This window comes from Notechis scutatus, chromosome 7 (assembly GCF_049901735.1).
Source record: "Notechis scutatus isolate UNSWTSFEM ecotype Mainland chromosome 7, rNotScu1.2, whole genome shotgun sequence".
Taxonomy (NCBI): domain Eukaryota; kingdom Metazoa; phylum Chordata; class Lepidosauria; order Squamata; family Elapidae; genus Notechis; species Notechis scutatus.
In genome coordinates this window covers 6,479,842-6,497,622 of record NC_142015.1, presented here as the reverse complement: position 1 = coordinate 6,497,622, position 17,781 = coordinate 6,479,842, and the positions used below count along the sequence as shown (strand labels likewise).

At 45.7% G+C, this 17,781-nt stretch overlaps 1 protein-coding gene across 8 annotated transcripts in view; it reads right to left on the bottom strand.

The window, feature by feature from the left end:
• Window positions 1–17,781, bottom strand: part of TACC1 (transforming acidic coiled-coil containing protein 1) — a 95,971-nt gene that overhangs the window by 34,615 nt on the left and 43,575 nt on the right. For all 8 annotated transcript variants that reach the window (XM_087969617.1, XM_087969619.1, XM_087969621.1 and 5 more), the window contains exon 3: window positions 5,779–6,853. In XM_087969617.1, coding sequence (XP_087825743.1) covers window positions 5,779–6,853 — 1,075 coding nt within the window. The remainder of the gene's footprint in view (window positions 1–5,778; window positions 6,854–17,781) is intronic.

Below are 17,781 nucleotides of genomic sequence, written 5' to 3'. Positions count from 1 at the left end.
ATATCATTTTTTTAATTACTGGTTCGGCAGATCGGTAAATCCCACACCTGGCTGGCCCTGCCCATCACTCCCGTTCCGTCCCAGGAGTCTCCACACAGCCCATTTTGGATGCCAGATAAGTGCAGGGCCCACATGGAGGCTCGGAGAGGGTGAAAACAGGCCCGTTTCTGGGCTCCAGGAAGCACCTGGAGCCCCGGGAAGCCATTTTCAGGAGGATGAAAATGCCCCCCTTGCCACGGTGCAGGAGGCCTACTAGGCCACGCCTACCATGGTCATGCCCACCCAGCAACCAGGCAGAGAACTGGAGAAATTTTTGAAGCCCAACCCTGAGCTACACAAATTGTCCTCCTGACTTGGTGGGCATTATGGGAGATGGCAACGAATGGGCACCACTTCGATTAGGAGACAGCAACATTGCTGTTGAGTTTAAGACAAGACACCAAGAAAATAGGTTTGGCCCGCCCCACTCATGCTGACAGAGGGGTGTGTACTGCAGATCCCATCAGCCAAGGAATTTCGGCTGGTGGGATTCAGGAGAACATTAAATTCTGGAACAGACTTTTCTGCCTGAGCTCCTGCTCTTTCGAACATCTTACCACAGGACGTAAGATCCACTCTCTCTCTTTTAATCTCCGGGAAAGGTCTTAAAACATGGCATGAGGTCCTGTAGGCAGGGGTGGGCTTCAAAAATTTTAGCAAAAGAGTTCTCTGCCTGGTGACTGGGTGGGCGTGGCCATGGTGGGCGTGGCCTAGTCAGCCTCCTGCACCACAGTGCGGGGGGCATTTTTGCCCTCCCGGACTCCGGAGGCTTTCCTTGAGTCTCCGGAAGGACCAAAACGGCCTCCCTGGGCTCTGGAGGCTCTCTGGAGGCCGGAAACAGGCTCATTTCCAGCCTTCCCAAACTTCCAGGAGGCCTGTTTTTCACCCTGCCCGAGCCTCCGCATGCGCCCTGTACTTACCTGCATCCAAAACGGGCCATGTGGGGATTCCTGGGGGGGGTGGGGAGGGAGGGGCCAGCCAGGAGTGGGATTGGGGGTTCTTCTAACTGCGCAGAATCTTAGCTAAGGGCTCTCCCGAACCCCTGCGAACCCCCAGCAGCCCAGCCCTGCCTATAGGAGAAGCTGTGGCTGGAGGTAGCTGGTGCACCAACAGAGAAGGCACCTCCACCTCCAAACCCTTGTTGTTTTTTTTAAGTTTCTTTTGATTTTTACAATTTTAATCTGTTTTTATATTAAAACTGTCGGGTGCTTGCGTGTTTTATCTTGGTGCAAGCCGCTCAGAGTCCCCTGGAACCATGAGATGGGGGGGCAAATAAGTTGGATAAATAAAATAAAATATATGAAGTGTGGGTGAAAAAAGTAATGAAACTCTTCCAGGTTTTTACTACTTTTACTCCCCCGAGAGGAAGACTTTTTTAAAAGTCAGCATCCCAGGATGAAGGAATACCGAACCGTTTCTTTTAAAACCTGCCTATAGATAGGCCTCAATTGGTGCAGGTTTGAATAGCAGTAAATCTGATTTAGAGTGGTTTATACGCTGAGACCAAGCCAACGTGAGCTGAAATTCAGTTAGTGCAAGGATGGCGCGTGCAGTTTGCCATCTGGGTTTTAGTTGATTGATCGCGTGTGCAAAATGAAGAAAAAGGAAGTTATGTGGGAGGAAATCTCAAAAAAAAAGTAGAGGCGTGGTGGCACAGTGGTTAGAATGCAGTACCGCAGGCTATTTCTGCTGACTTCCGGCTGCCTGCAATTTGGCAGTTCAAATCGCACCAGGCTCAAGGTTGACTCCGCCTTCCATCCTTCCGAGGTGGGTAAAATGAGCACCCAGATTGTTGGGGGCAGTATGCTGACTCTGTAAACCACTTACAAAGGGCTGTAAAAGCACTGGGAAGTGGTATATAAGTCCAAGTGCTATTAGGAAGGAAGGAAGGAAGGAAGGAAGGAAGGAAGGAAGGAAGGAAAGAAGGAAGGAAAAAAGGAAGGAAGGAAGGAAAAAAGGAAGGAAGGAAGGAAGGCAGGGAGGCATAACTCTGCCTATAGCCAGGAAGTTTGATCCTGACCAGCTCAAGGTTGACTCAGCCTTCCATTCTTCCAAGGTCAGTAAAATGAGGACCCAGATTGTTGGGGGCAAGAGGCTGACGCTTAGAGAGGCCTATACACAGGCATGATATTCCGCTCTAAAAAAAAAATCAGGGCCGGCCAAAAGAGACCCCCCGCCGCGCGCCCGGGGAGCGCCCGCTGCTTTCCCTCACCAGGGTGTGTTGCATGGAGGCTGGTCTGTGGCTGGCCCAGCTCCCTTTTCCTGCCGCTCAGCGGCCTCCGCTCGCACCGCCCGGGCTCCGCTCAGGTATCCGGCTGGGGCTGTCAGGAGTTGCTACTGCCGGCGCAGCTCACGCGGCTCCAGTCCGCGTTGCCTCGGGAAGGAAAGGCAAAACCAGGAGCCGCTGCTGCCGTTGCAAGCGCCGCCGCGGCTCTTCCTTTTGCCTTTCCCTTCCTGAGGCAGCGGGACTGAGCTGAGCCGCGCCAGCAACTCCTGACTCGGGGCCTCCGAGGGAGGGGAAGGAGGAGAAGAAGGTGGGGGGAAGGGGGATTCCCAAAAAATTCGGAATTCTGATTTTAATTGGAAGAATATCATGCCTGTATACAACACTGTGAAGCAGTATATAAGTCTAAGCAATAGTATGGGAGCCCGGGTGGGCAGGCGGGCCCAACAGCAGAGCATTGGAGAGAATAGGTTCAGTCTCAGCTGCTCATCGGTGCTACCGGCTCGGCCGAACCGGCCCAAACCAGTAGAATACCACCACTGATGAATTAATCCCAGTGAGCACATGGGGAGGGGTCTGTTAAAGAAAGGGTCTGGGCTTCAGGGCTCCCCTACAATTCTATGCCTTTCCTTTCTTTGGCACCAAATATTAAGATATGCAGCATCAAACTGTCTGCAAAGCTAATTCCATAGAAGTAGTCCTTGATTTGCAGTCATTTGTTTAGGGACTGTTCAAAGTTACAACGGCAATGAAAAAAAGTGACTTATGCCCATTTTTCACATTTGCATCCAATCAAGCATCCTCATAATGGCATGAACAAAATTTTGGATGCTTGGCAACTGGCAAGCATTCATGACGGTTGCAGTGTCCCAGGATCGGGTGATCAGTTCTTGCAACCTCCAGTCAGTGGGGAAGCCAGATTCATTAACAACCCGGTTACTTAACTTAACAACTGCAGCGATTCGCTAACTGTGGCAAGAAAGTTCACACAATGGGGCAGAAGGTACTTAACTATCGCCTTGCTGAGCAAGGGAAATTTGGGGTTCAGTTGTGATCATAAGGACTACCTGTATGCCAAGAGACTTTTGCTTGGTATGGAATAGAATAGGATAGGATAGAATAGAATAGGAGCTAGAATAGGAGCTAGAATAGAGCTAGAATAGAATAGAATAGAATAGAATAGGAGCTAGAATAGGAGCTAGAATAGCAGATAGAATAGAATAGAATAGAATAGAATAGAATAGAATAGAATAGAATAGAATAGAATAGAATAGAATAGGAGCTAGAATAGAATAGAATAGCAGATAGAATAGAATAGAATAGGAGCTAGAATAGAATAGAATAGAATAGGAGCTAGAATAGGAGCTAGAATAGAATAGAATAGAATAGGAGTTAGAATAGGAGCTAGAATAGAATAGAATAGAATAGAATAGGAGCTAGAATAGAATAGAATAGAATAGAATAGAATAGAATAGAATAGAATAGAATAGAATAAAATAGAATAGGAGTTAGAATAGGAGCTAGAATAGGAGCTAGAATAGGAGCTAGAATAGAATAGAATAGAATAGAATAGAATAGAATAGAATAGAATAGAATAGAATAGAATAGGAGCTAGAATAGAATAGAATAGAATAGAATAGAATAGAATAGAATAGAATAGAATAGGAGTTAGAATAGGAGCTAGAATAGAATAGAATAGGAGCTAGAATAGAATAGAATAGGAGCTAGAATAGAATAGAATAGAATAGAATAGAATAGAATAGAATAGAATAGAATAGGAGCTAGAATAGAATAGAATAGAATAGAATAGAATAGAATAGAATAGAATAGAGCTGGAAGGGGCCTTGGAGCAGGGGTGGGATTCTAATTTTTTAACAACTGGTTCTGTGGGCATGGTTAGGTGGGCATGGCCATGTGACTGGGTAGGTGTGGCTTCTTCTTCTTCTTCTTCTTCTTCTTCTTCTTCTTCTTCTTCTTCTTCTTCTTCTTCTTCTTCTTCTTCTTCTTCTTCTTCTTCTTTCTTCTTCTTTCTTCTTCTTCTTCTTGTCCTCCTCCTCCTCCTCCTCCTCCTCCTTCTTCTCAGTACCCACCCCCCACGAAAGAGGCCTCAGGAAAGCCTCTTGGGGAGGATGTTTTTGCTCCCAGGAAGCTTCCCAGGAAGGCAAAAAAAAGAGCACGGGAGGCCCATGCAGCAACCCCCCCACACACACACACACTCCGTTTTTGGGCCTCCTGGGCCTCAGGGAAGCCTCCTGGGCGAAGTAGTAAGACAGCGAGGGGGATCCCAGCACAGCTGATCATCGGAACAGCTGATCATCAGGAGGAAAAAAAAACCTTAAGGAGTGACTGAGCTGGGGAGGGAAGGGGTGAGCAGAGAGGGGCGGGGCCAGCCAGGAGCACGATTTGCCGGTTCTCCAAACTGCGCAGAATCGTAACAACCGGTTCTATAGAACCGATCTGAACCAGTAGAATCCCACCCTGGGCAGGGTTAGAAATAGAATAGAATAGAATAGAATAGAATAGAATAGAATAGAATAGAATAGAATAGAATAGAATAGAATAGAATAACAGAGTTGGAAGGGACCTTGGAGGTCTTCTAGTCCAACCCCCTGCTCAAGCAGGAGAACCTATACCATTTCTGACAAGTGACTGTCTAGTCTCTTCTTAAAAACTTCCAGTAATGGAGCACCCACAACTTCCAAAGCCAAACTGTTCCTCTAGTTAATTGTCCTCACTGCTAGGAAGTTTCTCCTTAATTCAAGGTTGCTTTTCTCTTTGGTTAGTTTCTAAACATTGTTTCTTGTCCTGCCCTCCGGTGCTTTGGAGCAGTGGTCCCCAACCTTTTTTATGCCGCGGCCCGGTACCGGCATCAGCTGGGCGCCGCCATCTTGTTTGGATGAAAAAGTGCTTCCGGTGAGCTTTTACCCGGAAAAGCTCACCGGAAGCACTTTTTCATCAAAAAGATGGCGGCGCCCAGCAAACCAGCGGCCCGGTAGGATTTGTTCCACGGACCGGTACCGGTCCGCGGACCGGTGGTTGGGGACCCCTGCTTTGGAGAATAATTTGACCCTCTCTTCTTTGTGGCAGGCCCTCAAACACTGGAACACTGCTATCATGTCGACCCTAATTCTTCTTTTCCTTAGACTAGCCTGACCCAAAACCTGCAGCCGTTCTTCATATGTTTTAGTCTCCAGGCCTTTGATCATCTTAGTTGCTCTTCTCTGAACTTTCTCCAAAGTCAAGAATGTCAAGAGAAGGCAACACTTGTTGACTGGGGAATACACACATATCTGGCAGGGGATGGACCACAATGGTACAAAGTGGGCAAGGCTGTTGCCCCACATGTGACTTGGGCCATGTGCACAACCATAATCTTACGCTCAGAGCAAGCTCCATCGGTTGCAACAGTTGAGTTCCTGACAGCCTGGAGGACATAAAATGCTACTTAGAACTTCCTCAGCTTTAGATATCCCTCTTTCCTCCCCTGCTGAGACCTCCCCCCCGCTATCACTCACGTTATCAGGCGTGATCTGGAGCTCTGTGGGACCAAGCATGTCTTCAAATCATCCCCCGCGGCCTCTCGTGCTTGCGACTCCAAGATCTCGTTGAGGCTGTTCTCTGCGGAAGGACAAGAATCAGCTCCTACGGTGGACAAGGTCTTGGTGCTCGGCTGGAAAGGATCGCCGCGGTCCAAATGATATGAGCGTTTTGTGAGCGTGGGAGAATCCTGCAAAGAAGAGCGGCCCACAAAAGGGTTAAAGGCTGGATCATCCCACTGGTTGGAGTCCACCGGGGGAGTAGCCTTGGTCAGAGGTGCCACTGGTGCCTCAGGAGCTATTGTCTTCTCTCCATCCTCGGGACCGACAACTGGCCGGTCGGTGGGTCCTCTTTGTCTCTTAGGAGACAACTTACTGATAGGCCTCCTTCCCATTTTTCTTGCTGGAAGCTTCTTGGCCTCGACCTTTTCTGCTCCTTCGGAAAAATCAAACTCTAGTTTCGCGGCCCGGGTCTTGCCATCTCCAGCTCCTGTTGAGCTGGGATGCTTGGGGTCACTGTTTGGAAGATCAACCCCTGGCTGAGATGCAGGAGGAGAGTTTGGACATTTGGAGCCTCCCATGGTAAAGGGGTTCACGGTCTCATTGTATTCCTCTGGATCAAAGCGGTAGGTAGCTTTGGGAATAGGGGGGCTTTCCATGGTCACTTCAGTCTCGGAGTTCTCTCCCCCCATTTTCTTTTGAAGAGCAATTGGTTTCGCCCTCGGGAGCTTGCTCTTGTTACTAGCAATGTTCTCAACACTTGACTTGACTTCTGAAGGCTCTTGAATGGGGATCTCTCGGCTTTCCTTCAAAATGTCCCTTTGCTCCTCTTGGGACAGCGTGCCCGAAGTGTAGTCTGGACTGAGCCTCTCAGCAACAGTTGTCTCCTCTAATGCAGAAGAAGACACGGATGGACCCTGGTCAAGTCCAAGGTGGGCTTTTGATATAAATGGGTCACTGCTTGGCACGATTGCAGAGTCAGTCTGTAATTCATCCTCTGCCGAAGCTGATGTCTCCTCCAACACTTTGGCGACAAATTGATCTTCCAGAGATGCTGCATGGAAGACAGAGGAAGAGAGAGGTGAATATAGAATATGTTTCCTATAGGAAAAAAAAAATCAGCAGATCAATAGTATTTATTTATTTAGCATATAGCATAATACATGGATAGCAGCAATATGGAAAGAACGCATCACAATAATTCCCACATAGGATGGAGATATGTGGTCAATTGTGTAAGGTATAAGAGATTCAAGTGTATATTAAGTTACAAATTACATTTTAAAATACGTCAGTTCATAAGAAAGAAATAAGTGTTCTGTATATTAGTATCTAGGCCCAAAGGTGCTTTTTCAAAGGGCAACTGGACTTTGTTTTTCCTTGAAGATGTTTTGCTTCCCATCCAAGAAGCATCTTTAGTTCTAAAAAAGTTTTTTCATCCAAGAACTGAAGAAACTTCTTGGATGAGAAGTGAAACATCTTCAAGGAAAAACAAAGTACAGTTGCCTTTTGATAAAGCACTTTTGGGACAACCATGATCGGGATGACTGAGAATCTCCACAGACAATAGTCTCAAGGTATATTCCATTTCCAGCAGCCATAACAAGGTGCAGAGAAGATTTCCTGTAGTAGCTTACACCCTTGCATAAATTATGCACAAAGGGGCAACCCCAATTTGAGAATGCTCCGTCTACAAAAGTTTTTTCTCATATCAACGTAGTGCCTTTTCAGGATGACAGAAGACAAAATGCCCAGTATGATATTTCATATCTTGGACATTTATCTAATTAAACACAATATTTGTTAGCTGGAGAAAATTTGCATTTCCTCCTGTATAAATTCGCACATAGCAGCTAGTCACTATATGATCAAGTGAGGTACTAATGCCATTCTATAAAGCCTTAGTAAGACCACACCTAGAGTGCTGCATCCAGTTTTGGTCACCACACTATAAAAAAGATGTTGAGACTCTAGAAAAAGTGCAGAGAAGAACAACCAGGATGATTAGGGGACTGGAGGATAAAACATATGAAGAACGGTTACAGGAACTGAGCATGGCTAGTCTAGTGAAGAGAAGGACCAGGGGAGACACGATAGCAGCCTTCCAATATTTGAGGAGCTGCCACAGAGAGGAAGGGGTCAAGCTATTTTCTAAAGCACCTGAAGGCCAGACAAGGAATAATGGATGGAAACTGAACAAGGAGAGATTTAACCTGGAAATAAAAAAGAAATTTTCTGACAGTGAGAACTAATGGAACAGAAGTTGCCCTCGGAAGTTGTGGGAGCACCATCACTTGAAACTTTCAAGAAGAGATTGGAGTGCCATCTCTCAGAAATGGTGTAGGGTCTCCTGCTTGGGCAGGGGGTTGGACTAGATGACCTACAAGGTCCCTTCCAACTCTGATTAAATCTGTTATCTAATCCAGTGTCTGATGAGAAGCACTGCGGTCACAGTCGGGGGAGAACAGCCTGCCCCATTTAAATGGAGAGTCTTGACAGATGCCAATTTAAGATGCCATTCCTATTCAAAGTTTTCCAACCCTTGGCAGGTAACATTGAAACCCACTAACTTTCCTGTCAGGTCAGTTATGCTTTTTCCAGAGTCTGGAGCACCAGTTTTCAAACAAGGCACAGCTTTAAACTCCGGCCTCTGATGCAGAATCCTTTTTCATCCAACTTTGAATTGGAGATGCAGCAATCCGTATTTATGTTTGTCACCCTTTAAGATAGAGAGAAAATTCATGTAGTTGGGAATGTAGAAAAGATTATATAAATCCATCTACTGAGAAAATCAGCAAGCCAGAGAGAAAGATTCCAGCCCGATCTGTTTCTTGATTCTGCAGATTTTCTATGTCCCTCAAGAGATGATGATGATTATGAAGAATTATTAGACTTTTCTAAGAGAATCGTGGAAGTCAAAATAGTACAGCTCAGATAGAAATGGGCCATCTTAGAAAGTGTGTTTTTCTAATCTACAATAACCTTCTTATATCCACACCTTTGTAGATATTCTTTTATCTCATCCCGAAGATCGCACTTGGCTCCTGAATGGCGCGCTAAGAACTTCTTTCTTCCTTGTTAATCATTGGCTGAGATCTCACAGACGTGGAAAAATAAAACCACCCTGCCTTATAATTCTCAGAGAGGATGGAAAAAAGAATTTCAAGCAAAATCTAGAATGATCTGTGAGATAGAACAATAGTGTCGTAACCAACTGCCAAGCTCTTGCCGTGGCTCACAGCCAAGTTAGTGACATTCCCAAAGATTCAGAGTAAGAAAGTTTACTGGTTAGATCATCCAGTTTTAGAAACAAGCGTACCATAGGAATACAAATAATTCCCTTGATTTATGACCCACAACTGGGACCATGATTTCCATTGTTAAGCAAGGCAATTGTTAAGTGGGTTGCGTCTGATTTTTATGACCCTTTTGGTTGTTAAGTGAATAATTACAGTTGTTAAATAATCATAAGCGGTCATTAAGCAAATCCAGCTTCCCCCATTAACACTGCTTGTTGGAAGCCAGTTAGTAAGGTTGCAAATCTTGGAGTCTTAGTGGACAACCAGCTAAATATGAGCTAGCAGTGTGCAGCAGCAGCCAAAAAAAGCCAATTCAATCCTAAATTGCATTAACAGAGAGATACAATCGAGATCAAGGGAGGTACTAATACCGCTCTATAAAGCCTTAGTAAGACCACACCTAGAGTACTGCATCCAGTTTTGGTCACCACACTATAAAAAAGATGTTGCAGCTCTAGAAAAACTACAGAGAAGAGCAACCAGGATGATTCAGGGACTGGAGGCTAAAACATCTGAAGAACGGTTGTAGGAACTGGGCTTGGCTAGTCTAGTGAAGAGAAGGACCAGAGGAGACAGGAGAGCATCTTCCAATATTTGAGGGGCTGCCACACAGAGGAAGGGGTCAAGCTATTTTCTAAAGCACCTGTAGGCCAGACAAGGAATAATGGATGGAAACTGAACAAGGAGAGATTTAACCTGGAAATAAGGAGAAACTTTCTGACAGTGAGAACCATCAACTAATGGAAGAGAAGTTGCCTTCGGAAGTTGTGGGAGCGCCATCACTTGAGACTTTCAAGAAGAGATTAGACTGCCATTTGTCAGACATGGTATAGGGTCTCCCGCTTGGGCGGGTGGGGGGGAGTTGGACTAGATGACCTATAAGGTCCCTTCCAACTCTGATCATCTGTTAATATGTTAATGGTGATCACATGAGCCCGGGATTCTGCATGGCAGTTTCCAACTGCCCAAATTTTGATTCAGTGACTGTGGAAATCATGTGAAGGTCATAAAATCAAGGACCAGTCATACGTCATTTTTTCCAGTGACACTGTAACCTCAAACAGATGCTGAGCAAGTGGTTACAAGTCAAGGATTATCTGTATTTTGGCGTTCATTTATCAATGTGTAAGATGGGGTTTCCCTACTGATTTTGTTTTTGTTTTTAAATTGACCCACAGTTTATTGGGGAAGATGCAAATCACTTATTTGTTACTGCAAAAATCTCTGCTCTCCTTCTGTAATGTTTTAGAAACATTTTCCCAGAAAATTCCATACACTAAATCTCAGGGCTGACACATGCTTCAGATTTAAAGGGGAAAATGTAGCTCTAGAGAAGTGGAAAATTCACATAGCTCTTCTCCACAGCTCTTTAAACCAAGCCAATCTTCCTGGCTTTAGGGACTTGAGGCTGAAACATACGAAGAATGTTTGCAGGAATTGGGTATGTCTCGTCTAACGAAAAGAAAGACTAGGGGAGACATGATAGCAGCGTTTCAATATTTGACAGGCTGCCACAAAGAAGAGGGGGATTCAAATCAGGAGTGGGATTCTACCAGTTCGCACCTATTCGCTAGAACCGGTTGTTAACATTCTAAGCAGTTCAGAGAACCGGTTGTTAGAAGAAATTACTGGCCTAATCCTGTAAGGAAGGCAGGAAGGAAACATTCTGGGGTTGCTTACAGAAACTGCCTCTCCGTTAACCTTTATTACATTCTTGGCAGGACTAGACTTCCTGTCTCAGGAACTTCTCTGGAGTTTTTTCCCCTTCTTTGCTGCTACTTTGCTTGTGTGGAGTGACCATTCAAAGTTACAATGGCACTGAAAAAAGTGATTTATGACCATTTTTCACACTTATGACTGTTGCAGCATCCCCACAGTCATGAGAGGCCAGGCGAGGAGATACGTGCCTCGATGTGAGTGATGTTGAGTTGGCCACGCCCAGACAGTCACATGACCACCAAGCCATGTCCACCCAGACACATGACCACCTAAGCCACACCCACAGAACCAGTTGTTAAAAAATTTGAATCCCACCCCTGAGTCAAACTGTTTTCCAAAGCACCAAAAGGCAAGACGACAAACAATGGATGGAAACGAACTAAGGAGAGAAGCAACCTAGAACTAAAGGAAATTTCCTAACCGTGAGAGCAATCAACCAATGGAATAACCTGCATTTAGAAGTTGTGGGTTGCTCCAAGAGGCTTTCAAAAAGAGACTGGACAACCATTTGTCTGAAATGATCTAGGGCAGCGATGGCTAACCTTTTCCACGTCACGTGCCTGCACCCATGACGCAATGCGTGTGCAACCCCCCCGCCCCTTGCGCAGGCATACGTGACCCCCTGAGTGCACACGGCACGCCTCTGGCCATGCGCATGCGACCCCCCTGCACCCTGCACCCTGCACCTCTGCGCATGCACACACACACCCGACACATCTGCCCCGCCCCCTGCACAGGTGAATGCACCTCCTACATGCGCATTTCTCCTGTGCATGCATGTCAGATACCCAACAATCAGCTGGCTGGTGGTCATGCACAGTGGGGCTCTTCTAAGTGACCTCTCACGTGCCGGCAGAAATGGCTCAGCGTGCCACTTCCAGCACGCATGCCATAGGTTTGCCATCATAGATCTAGGGTTTCCTGCAGGGGGCTGGACTAGAAGACCTCCAAGGTCCCTTCCAACTGTTATTATTCTATGTTCTATGGATTCTCTGCTGCCCTGGGAGGCTGCAGAGCGATCTCTAGAAAAACCTGGACTCAGGGGTGGATTTTAAGCTATTTTCCACACCTTTTTCCATCTAAATCCAAAAATGCTACATAGTCCTAATCCAATCCACTTTCCATCAAAATGTAATGAAGATTTTGCAACTTCCCTTTACTGATCCAATACTTCCCCCTCTCTTGTGTGAGGCAGTGACTTCCCTCCCACACAAGGTACCCAAACACACATGAACACAAGACCGAATGTGAGAGTTTCTTCATTTATAACATCTCATCCGGGGTGGGGTGGGGTAATTCAAATTTCTTAACAACCGGATCTGTGTGCGTGGCCTAATTTGTGGGTGTGGCTTGGTGCTCATGTGACTGGCTGGGTGCGGCTTGTAAGTAAATATTGTAAATATATGTGTAAAGTTTGAATTTTTTATTTTTAAAAAAGAGCAACTTTTACCCAAAATCAGGCAAAGCAGGCAGACAGATTGAACTGCTTGCAGAATCACAGTTTCACTCAGAGATCTACCTTTCTGCAATCTGCTGCCTGAGTCTGCACTGAAAAACAGAAGCTTCAATCCTAAGAAAGGTTCAGCTCTGCTCTCAGGCCACTTCTCTCTCCCCCAACCCCCTGAATACCACCCCGGACTGGGCCTCAGGGAAGCCGCCTGGGTGGGGTGGGGAGGAGCCAGCCAGGGGCGCGATTTGCCGGTTCTTCGAACTGCGCAGAATCGTAACAACCGGTTCTATAGAACTGGTCCAAACTGGTAGAATCCCACCCCCGATCTCATTTGATGAGTCTCGTGAAAACTGGTTGGTGGGAAAAAAAAACCTGTCTCAGATAAAAACTTAAATCTTACGTGTTTTTCGAAGTGTCAATCAACACTGAGCAACTTATTATAATACGTAAACAAAATTAAAACAGCAAAAAAAAAAGCCAGCAATAAATGATATTCATCATAAAATACTCTATTCCTATGTCAAAGAATCATAATCCCATATAATTATATATTCTGATACAAGGAAAATCCCTCTCCAACACCTGTTGAGATAAATTGAGGGTTTGAAGTGCTTTCCTTAATCCTAATAATATTGCAGCAAGTCAAATCTTGAATTCTTCTTGGTTCAATTATCTCGGCAGAGCAGGATGTTAAGAAATAGATGCTTAAACCCACAGGTTCAACTTTCACACTGAAATATTGTGAAATGTTCTAGATTGTGTCAAGGAAAACCAGTTAAATTTTTCACTTCAGATTTTTTTTTTGTTTAAATTACATTTTAAAACCAACCATTAAAACAATGTTTTCCTTTTGAAGTTCACCTTCATTTGTTACAGCGTTTACTTAACCTTGTTTTCAACCCATATTTAATTTTAATTTGCTATGAGGAAAAGGAGAGAGAGTTTGGTTTCTCAGATTTGGTTTTAAAAACGTGTGCAAGCATGAAACAACCATTAATGCAGCCAATAAAGCTCTTTCAAAGTTTCTACAGAAACCATCTTCAACCTGGTGAAGATGTGAATTATACTATGACAAATCAAAGTCCATCCAACCTAGAAGGTACCAGACGAAAGAATTCTGCACTACAATTCCTAAAATAAAGAAGTAGTTCAATACTTCTGATAAAACCATATTTTTTGGGCTTGAAGACTCCCTACTATGTTTAAGATGGGGGCTTTATTCAGCTATTATGGCTACAAATGAGCTGTTTCTTTGCACTAAGGAAAGCATGACAACTTCTGGATTATAGCCCGTTTTTAGAACCTGTTTGGATCGCTTCCAATCCTCACTATTTTTCCCAAGCTTTTTTTATTTTTATTTTTAGATTAAGGCTGGGGCGGGGAGGTAAAGAAGATCTCCTGTGTGATTATGAAGGGTGTGTCGAAGTTCTGGAATGCTGAGCCCCTTCCAGAACTACAGGAAAACACCTGTCAACTCCACCAAGCTGCATGCCTCCTCCATTCTGCTCGGGGCGCGTAGCATCCAAGCAGGTGCCCAAATAAATCTGTCAAGGGGAAAGCTGACAGGCCCTTGGCAACACCCAAAGGCTGAGCAACTCCAACCCTCTCATCTCACAAATGAAAAGCAGTTACACAACCCTTTGAGCGAGGTACCCTGCAGAATGCGTATTCCTTGCAAGGGTCCACAACAGGAGATTGCTGCGCCTCCAGGTTCCGTACCAACTCTGGGATGGAGCTCCCAACGGGCTTCAAAAGTTCTTAGCAAACCGTGCAATGATTAGACAGCCCACAAACACCAACGGGAGCCATCCTGGCTACAACCTTCCATTTCAATGCAATTTAAATAGTAATGGAATCCAATCCAATGTACTTTCCATCTTACTCCACCCATGCCTTTGGAGGACTATCTCCAACATGCCATGGATTTGGCAGCTGTGAAGCTCACCCTGGGAACACTAGCACACTCTTGCCATATTCTCTTCCTGTTTTGGTGGAGTAAGGCAGGACAGGATCCTCTGTGTAAAACTGGAGAAATAACAACCGTTAGCAGCAGAACTGTAGTTCTACTAGTGCAAGAGAAACTACACCGTCTGTACACACCAATCTCTTCAAGGGCATCTCCTCAAGGCCTTCCACCCTCCCTGGTCCATCTAACCTTGTAGTTTCTAAGATGGTCCTTAACTGAGTGAAAAGTGAAGATCACATCAGGGGCAAAGAATCAGGCCCATTCATGCAGGTTGCAGCATAAATGATTTATTGAAGCCCACATACAAGCATCTGGCCAACTAACAGTCAGCACAAAATTGGCGCTAGATGAAGGTCAACGGAATCCAATGCAAGGACTCTAAACTGATAACATGCTTAACTCCACCCCTCCAGTTCTGCCTGTTCTTCTGCAGATCACAAGCTGTAAATAGTCATCTAGTTTCATTCTCATTTCTAAAAATGCCTTGGGATTGTTTCTTTATTAATATCCCGCCTTTATTATTTCGACAATTAACTCAAGGTGGTGAACATATCCAGCACACTTTCTTCCTCCTCCTCTGCTCTCCCACCACCACAACTCTGGGAGATGGTTTGGGTGACTGGTCCAAGGTTACTCAGCTGACTTTCATGGCTAAAGCGGGACTAGAACTCACAGTCTCTTGCTTTCTAGCCTGGTGCAATCATGTCCCATAACGTCATCTTCATGTGAAAGTATTGCTCGGCCACCACTCTTATGGCCCATGAATGTACAGAAAATGACATTGCTGAGAGGATGCAACCCGGTAGTTAAAAAGAAATAAATAATAGAAACAGAATTGTAGAGATGGAAAGAACCACCATCCAGTTCCATGATCTATGTCTACTTTCTCCAGTATGAAAAACTAATTAAACCATTTTGAATGGTCAAAAGCCTCCAGAGATAGAGAGCCTCTAACCTCTAAAGGTGGGCAGAGTTCGTAGATTTGTTGCTGTGTGCTTTTTCCTTATAATTATGAAAAGAAGGGGCAGAAAAGATCCTTGGAGGCTAGAAAAAAAAAATCACAACAAAGAATCCCACTGGTTTGCCATCCCGTACATTGACGTGTTGTGACAGCATTTGGAAATGGGTATGTCCAGTAGGGATAAATTATTTCCTGCAACTATCTGCAACATCAGCTCAGCATCCCATAAAACTATTTTATGTATTGATTTGATTTGATTTGTCAATCGCTTACAAGATAATAGGTATAAGTATAAACATGAGTAAGAATACAGGAAATGGGTACGAATAAATGGGGACAATAGGACAGGGACGGTAGGCACGATGGTGAACTTATGCACGCCCATTACAGACCTCTTAGGAATGGGGTGAGGTCAATAGTGGATACTATTTGGATACTATATGTCCTAAAAAGTTGCTCTACTCTTGTTTGAGGAGCTACAGAGCTTTGACTTCATGCCCGGCTTTGCCAACCTCCAAAAACTTCATCTCCCTTATTAGAAAAACAAAACAAAAAACAAAAAATCTTCTAGCATAGCAGACTCAGAAAGACATAGTGGCAGGGAGTTGGCTGCATACTTTAAATTCCCTTGCAGTCTTATAACTCTCTCTGAGAGAGAGAGAGAGAGAGAGAGAGAGAGAGAGAGAGAGAGAGAGAGAGGAGAGAGAGAGAGAGAGAGAGAGAGAAAGATCTTCTACAGGAATTAGCAAAGAGTAAGAGGAGGAGAGGGGTGTCATTCCTGAAATATTCTGGCATTTAGCTTTTGAAAGACCAGAAAAACTTGTTATGACACAGCAATGAGCAGAAATATTTCGTTCAAGGTTTCCTTAATCCAGTGGGGGGGATTCAAAACTTTTTACTACCGGTTCTGTGGATGTGGCTTGGTGGGGATGGCCACGTAACTGGGTGGCATGGCTCTTTTTTTTGCTTTTTGCTTTTTTTTGCAGCCAACCCCCATTTTTCGGGCCTTTTTTGGGGGGGGCATTTTTTCTCCCAGGAAGTTCCCCTGAGGCTCAGGAAGAGCCTTGAGGGGGGGGGGGGACACACAGCACCCCCCTCGCTCCATTTTGGGGGCTTCTGTGCCTCGGAAGAGCCTCTGGGAGGGGTGTTTTTTGCTCCCACAAGGCTCCTCTGGGGCTCAGGAAGGCAAAAAAATGGAAGGGGGCTGTGCCCCTCCCTCCATTTTTTGCCTTCCTGGGCCTCAGGGAATCCTCTGGGTGAAGCAGTAAGACAAGCTAAGGGAATCCAGGCACGGCTGATCGGATGAACAGCTGACTGTCAGGAGGGAAAAAGAAAGAAAGAAATGCCTTAAGGGTGAGCGTCAGGCGGGCTGGGCAAGTGAGCCAGCGGCGACTGGGCGACCGGATCAGGGGCGTGGCCAGCCAGAACTTACTACCGGTTCTGTGACCCACGCCAAATCCTTGAGACCGGTTCCTCCAAACTGGTGCGAACTGGCTGAATACCACCACTGCCTTCATCCCACTCCTCCAGGCAATAAAAAGATGTTGGAGTGAAAACCAATGCAACCCCCAACCTACAACAATTCATTTCATGGCCATTCAATGCTAAAACAGCACTGAAAAAATAGAGACTGATGGCCGTTTTCATACTTATAACCAGTGGCCCCCAACCTTTTTTGTCCCATGGCCCGGTACCAGCATCACAAAATGATCCACGGACTGGTACCGGCATCAGCACGCATGACCAAGGCAAGGCAAGCCGAGCGACCGGCCAGCCAGCCGTCCCCTGCTTCTCCCCGCCACCTTGAACTCCTCCTTTGTACCTTCTCACAGTCGATGGGCTTTTCGGGTTCTTTCTTAATCTCCTCCTAACGCGAGATTGCACCGCCATCGGGATGGCTCTTCGTTTGAAGCCGCCCCCCCCTCGACGAAACTAAGGCCCGAGGATTCAGCACCCAAACGCTGCTTTCCAACCGACGGCCGACAAGCTCACCCGGAAGCACTTTCTCAAGCGCCGTCGAAACAAGATGGCGGCACCCACTTCTTTGCAGCCCGGTAAAAAATGCTCCATGGACCGGTACTGGTCCGGGGCCCGGTGGTTGGGGACCACTGCTTATAACCATTGCAACATCCCTACAGACACGTAATCAAACTTTGGACACTTGGCAACTGAGTCTCATACTTATGACGGTTGTAGTGTCCTGGATTCATGTGATCCCCTTTGGCAACGTTCTGACGAGCAAAGTGAATGGATTCACTTAACAAGTTTGTTATTTACTTAACTGCAGTATTTCACCTAAGAACGGTAGAAAGAAAGGTTGTAAAATGGGGCAAAATTCACTTCACGACTGACTCACTTAGCAACAGAAAATTTGGGCTCAGTGGTGGTCATAAGTCAAGGACTACCTACACCAGTAGTGGCTAACCTTTTTGGGCTCCTGTGCCAAAAATTGCGCATGCATTAGCGCCCGCGCACTTGCGTGGCAGCACCCAGAATGCAATGCTCGCCCCACCACCCCCTGCGCATGCCCGCGCCATCCCCCACCCCACCCCCTTACCTGCACAGCTGATTTTTCAGCTGGTTTGAA